At 59.8% G+C, this 5,482-nt stretch overlaps 1 protein-coding gene across 2 annotated transcripts; it reads left to right on the plus strand.

The window, feature by feature from the left end:
- Positions 1-893: 893 nt before the first annotated feature.
- On the plus strand, positions 894-4,799 carry LOC107520984 (galectin-7). 2 transcript variants are annotated; one of them, XM_036231619.1, is made up of 4 exons: positions 894-1,084; positions 2,944-3,032; positions 3,821-4,019; positions 4,665-4,799. In XM_036231619.1, the coding sequence occupies exons 1-4, from the start codon at positions 902-904 to the stop codon at positions 4,776-4,778; spliced, it is 585 nt and encodes a 194-aa protein (XP_036087512.1). In that variant the 5' UTR covers positions 894-901; the 3' UTR covers positions 4,779-4,799. The 2 variants fall into 2 exon arrangements, with proteins under 2 accessions (XP_036087512.1, XP_016020794.1); XM_016165308.2 differs by lacking the exon at positions 894-1,084 and adding an exon at positions 2,511-2,564.
- The last annotated feature ends 683 nt before the right edge of the window (positions 4,800-5,482 follow it).

Genomic DNA, 5,482 nt, shown 5'->3' on the forward strand with positions numbered 1-5,482 from the left:
TCAAAGCAAACTCTCATGTGCAGCCAAAAATACTGAAGAGACGTTAATGAACTAAGTTTATCAAGGAAACAAATACGACAGAAAAGGACTTACTATATTCATAAATAGAACTGTAAGGTTGCCAACGGGCTTCCTAGCTTAAGAAATAAGCCAGGTATTTGATTGTGTCATTTATTTTTCATTTGGAAGTTCATTTACAACACCAAAGCAGCCCCTGGATTATCTTTGCTGTGTACAAAAACCAACCCAAAGCCATGAAGAAGCTAAACCTGGGACTTTTAATTCTTCCACCCCCGCTGGATGGAATTAGCTACTTTCCCTGCCAGTAGTTTCCTGGAGGAGGCGAAGTCAGCAAACGCAGCCTGCTTGTCGCCTCTTCCTTTCATGGCGAATGAACTTTGTGGCTATGAACGCTGAGGAATGACAGTGCTGTCCTGGAGCAGATGGAAGCCGGGAGAAAATGGATTGGGGTGGTGATTGCACAGGTCTACGAGCTGGACAAAACTCATCAAAGGATTCTGTAAAATTTACAAGGTTCGTGAACGTGAAGTGCAGTTTGCGAATAAAGTCCTGGGAAATAAATATGTGCAATATCTATCTGGATATGAAAAACGATGCTCTCAAAAGTTTATTTCTAGGTTTGATATGATGATGACAACACACACAAATGAGAATCATTAAAGATGCACATATCTGAGTAACTAGAAATGGACCATAAATCAAACTGATAACAGATCAGGTGCGAACATTTGCACAAAAGCCAGAGTCAAGCCTGGACTTGCAGGCTGGCAGCCTGGGAAGAAACATCCAGTCATGATGAGGAAATCAGGGAGATGTGTCACAGGGATACAGTAGCACCACACGGTGCGACAAAAAATGGCCACCCTCATGGGTGGGAGCCATGGAGCCCGTGGGACTCTGGGATTCTCTCCAACCGAGCTGTGGGTGTCACAACCTCACACCCCGCTGGCCTCTCCGTTTAAAGTCCAACGAGGTGTCCTTCGCACAGACGGGCTCCACCTGGCCCTGGCCCTTGCCTCGCTGGGTGGCCCTGGCTGATGGCTGCCCATCTCTAAGCCTCAAGGTGCTTGGTCCCCCAATGGCACCACCAACTGGGTGCCGTGTGTGTGTGTGTGCGTGCATGTGTGTGTCTGGAGGGTGGTGAGGCGGGTGGGGAGAGTCTGGGAGGCCTGGGGGGCAGTGTGGGAGGGCAGCGGACCAGGTGCAGAGTCTGCTTGTCTCCACCCAGAGTTTCCATTCCCAGGCAGTGTCTGCCCCAGGGCCCTGCCCGCTGTGGGCTGAGGCAGAGTCGGGGTGAGGGCGAGCGATGGAAATGGAGAGGTGGGCCTGGGCCGGAGGAGGGGTTTCTGCTCAGCTCCCCATCCCCTCTTCCCTGCCTTTCAGAACCATCATCCACCACTGCTCCGCACCCCGCACCCCTTCCTTCCTACCCTGGATTCCTCTGATTCCTGAGCTTTGGGGGCTGGAAATGGGCCTGGGCTGAGGGTCCCACCTTGTTCTCTTCCTTGGTGTGGGGGTTGGGTGGGTCCTAGGACACCCCCACACTCTGCCCCCTTGTCCTGAAAAAGAGGCAGGAGGGTGGTGGTGGTTCTGGGAAGCGGAGCAGGACAGAGGTAAAGGACAGAAACAGGGAGGAACACGCGGACGGCCGAGTCGGAGACACGGAGACAGAGACGCAGAGGCGCAGTGACAGACACTAGGGCGTTCCCAGAGACACGACGAGTGACATGAGGACAGCCAGAGACACAGTCGCCACGGTACTGCACAGCCATGCGCTTTGGGCGGATGGCTTCCCCTCTCGAGCCTCAGTGTCTGCCTGTAAAATGGGTCTATCTGCGCCCGCCGCTCTGGGCCCGAGCGAGCATCAGTGATCTCAGCCACATGCCGGGCACACCCAGAGGCTTAGGAAATGGCAGCCGACGTTACTTTCTCTTCCTTTCGCCCGTATTTACTGAGCACTGCCGTGTGCCAGGCACTGCCCCAGGCACCAGGGCACAGCGCTGCACATCAGGCCAGCCCTGCCCCCTGCAGCTAGCTCCCTTTTCCTGTGTGGTCGTGTTGCCACGGTTATCCACGTATTACAGAGGCATAACGTGGGATTTGGGTGGAGACACAGCCTCAGCCCCACGCAGCAGCTGCTAGCCTGGGAGGGAGGGGTCCCAGCTCAGCCCCTCAGGACTCGGGTTTCCCGTGACCAAATGAGCATCAGAGCTTCTCTCTCTGCCGCAGAGCAGGGAGATAGGACAGTGGCACAATGAGCCTTCTCTGTTATTTTTAACTGTGCCTGTCATTAGCCCAAAGGAGAGGGGCAGTTCACTTGGGAACCCTCGGTGAGTGGAGGTGGCTCAGAGGCCTCGGGAAGGGGGTGCCAGGCCTCCCAGGCCCCAGGGCCAGGGCCTGTGCCTGGCACAGGCGTGGGCGTGAAATGGGTGGAGCCGAGTCCTTGGCAGGGCCGGTCACGCCCTGCTTCTACTTGAGGTCCCAGCAGCCATACCCACCACCAGCATTGCCTGTCCCGTGTCCCAGCCATGGCAGGGAGCTCTGTGAGTGTTTGGGGGCCTGGGGTTTGTGAAGGTCTTTGCCCCAAGGCTGCACCAGACAGGGGAGGGGCTGGGGCCTGGCCCAGGTCTCTCATTTCAAGAGAGGAAGAGGGGCTTCGCGTGTGCCGTGAGTGTCTGGGCGCAGGCTTCTGGGTGGACCCGCCCCACCCCAATGCTCCCATCTCCTCTTGGTTTCTCTCCTTTGGAGATTTTTCTGCGAATTCTTTGTGTTTCACTCTCCAGCTCCTTTTTTGTCTCGACTCCTTCCTTCTCTCTGGTTCTGCGGGTCTGGGTCCCAGCAGTTTTCTCCCTGGACTGTCCCATCTGTCTCTCTCCTCTGGTGTCCGGTTCACTGACCCCCACTACTCCTCGGCTCTTGTAGAGCGTGCCCCACAAGACCCCGCTGCCCGAGGGCGTCAGAGTTGGCACCGTGATGAGAATTCGTGGTGTCGTTCCTGACAAGGCTGGCAGGTGAGACCCCGGGTGACCCCCCTCCCTGCGGCAAAGGGTGGGAGGTCCCCAGGCTCCGCAGACTAGGCTGAACCTGACTTCTTACAGCTGGGAAACGAGAGCCCAGGGCCGCCTTTGCCCTCCAGGGTCTTGGAACCCCCGGGGCCATTTCCAACCTTCCGGAATCTGATGTCTTCACAAATTTGCCCCCTGATTGCGGAGTTGCGGTCCCTAATTTTCTGGGTGTCCCCGGGCTCTTCAGGGGTCCTGCCTACGGTCTTATGACTTCCAGACTGAGTCCCCAGGAGCTCTGGAAAAGCTCTGGAAATACGTGCTGAGATCTGGAGATGCCTGGGCATGTGGGAGGCCTGAGCAAGCACTCCGATGACTGCCTGGCCCTGGCAGCTTCAGGCTTCTTGGGAACCTAGACTGCCTACAAATACTCGGTTCCCAGGCTTTGTTCCCAGCCCTCTAGGAACTGGGGGTGCCCTGGAAATCGGGAGCGTCCTGGCCATCTGCACCAGACTCCTTGGCAACTCCCAGACTCTTTGGAAATGAGGGGCACGCAGGCCATAGCATGGCATGAGCCTTGCGGGGTGGATGTGTCCAGGCCCCCGCTGAGGGTGTGGCCGCCCCGGAATCTGGGCTCCCTGGCCACCTGGCCACAAGCCCGCCTTGTGTGGCGCAGGCGGCACACTTGGGTCCTTGTCAGTTTGGATGTGCTCTGGCAATGGTGAGGCCCGGCGGCCAGCCAGTGACCTAGTCTGGGGCTTCTAGGCTCCTGACCTGTCCGCTCCCCCACCCTCCAGGTTTTATGTGAACCTGCTGTGCAGCGAGGAGGGGAGCGAGGCCGCTCTGCATTTCAACCCGCGGCTGGACGAGTCCGTGGTGGTCTTCAACACCAAGGAGGGCGGCGCCTGGGGCCGCGAGGAGCGCGGGCGCGGCTTCCCCTTCCAGCGCGGGCAGCCCTTCGAAGTGCTCCTCATCCCCACCCAAGACGGCTTCAAGGTGTGTCTCTGCCACACGGGCGGGCGCCAGGACCCGGGTCACTCCTGTGGCTGCGGAAGGCCAGCAGGGCCCTTGGTGGAGGTGGGGAGCAAGGGCGTGGCCAAAGCTGGGCAGGTTGTCCCCAGTCCCCTTCCCTCCGTGGGGCACGCAGCACCTCTAGTGTCAGGGGCAAGGACAAAGGGAGCAAAAGTGAAGTGTCCAGAGAGTGGGCGTCCTAGCAGAGAGGCGTGGCCCCGACTTCCACCCCGGACCCTACTCCGAGTTCATTCTCGCCTGAGGTCGGGGTCTGAGGCAGGGACAAGGATGCGCGGGGAGACGCGACCTAGAAACAAGCGCCAGCCGCGGTGGTCGCTGCAGACCCTCCACCACCCAGCCGTTCGGCACTTTAAATCTATGCGTCCCGAGGGAGGCGGTCAAGGCCGTGAGTGGTCGTGGTCATGACAGCCACCGCCACCACTTACGAAGCACTCGGGGGCCACGGGGACACTCACCGCGCCCTCGGGACGAGGGGTTACACTGAACATCCGCCGTTCTCCCGCTGGGGCCCTGGGGCCCGGCGGGGTACGTGGTTGCTCGGGTCACAGGGCGCGGGTCCGCGACGGCCTGGGCGACCTGGGTGTGAGCACCGACCCTTGCGCCCCGCAGACGGTGGTCGGGGACTCGGAGTACCACCACTTCCACTACCGCATCCCGCCCGAGCGCGTGCGCGTGGTGGAGGTGGGCGGGGACCTGCAGCTGGAGTCGGTGAAGATCTTCTGAGCCCGGCGAGGGCGCTGGAGCGCGGAGTCCCCGCTGGATGGCAAATAAAGGCTTAGCCCCTCACCTGTGTCTGTGTCTCCTTCATGTAGACGAGGAAAGCAGTTCAGAGAGGCGAGGCCACTGCCTAGGGTCACACAGCGATCGCTCGGCCGAGGCGGATCCAGGCAGCTCGGGTCTGGACGCCTTAGGAGGGTAGCGATTTGGGGGCCGGGTCTTGGGCTGGTCCTGCTGCAGCACTTGGCAAAGCAGCATGTTGTCAGCGGTAGCGGCGATCCTGTGGAGCTCGGGGGGCTCGCACCCTCCCCAGTGCCCTCTCCGCGGATCTAACGGAGCTCCACAGCGGTCCTTCTGCAAGCAGGGGGACGAAGTCCCACACGCCTGGATTTTTGGGGACCCCCTCCTCAAGGAGATGGGGCATGAAATCCCTCAGGTGCTGCACAGCCTTTCTAGTGCCCACCTCTCCCAGCCCCCCTGGCCCCTGGGTGCCTGGAGATGCTCGGATGCAGCTAGGCTGGGGAGAAGATTAGGGTGTCGCCAGTCTTGGTGTGTTCCCAAGTCACTGGCCCCCATCTGTGATCCGTGGTGGCCAGCGCAGGGGAAAGGGACCCCTTGGGCGGGGCTCCTGGGTTCCTGCTGCTGTGGCGGCCCCTTGCCCATTGTTCTTCCCCCTAGGCTTTCCTGAGCTGCTGTTATTAGCTCTGTCC

Source organism: Rousettus aegyptiacus, unplaced genomic scaffold, assembly GCF_014176215.1.
Source record: "Rousettus aegyptiacus isolate mRouAeg1 unplaced genomic scaffold, mRouAeg1.p scaffold_m13_p_14, whole genome shotgun sequence".
Lineage (NCBI taxonomy): Eukaryota > Metazoa > Chordata > Mammalia > Chiroptera > Pteropodidae > Rousettus > Rousettus aegyptiacus.

Bases quoted from the DNA above. Each gene is read 5' to 3' on its own strand.
- LOC107520984 (XM_036231619.1), top strand. From the start codon at position 902: ATGGAGCCCGTGGGACTCTGGGATTCTCTCCAACCGAGCTGTGGGTGT. The intron at 1,085-2,943 runs GTGCTTGGTCCC...CGGCTCTTGTAG, and splicing joins GCCCATCTCTAAGCCTCAAG to AGCGTGCCCCACAAGACCCC. The intron at 4,020-4,664 runs GTGTGTCTCTGC...TGCGCCCCGCAG, and splicing joins CCACCCAAGACGGCTTCAAG to ACGGTGGTCGGGGACTCGGA.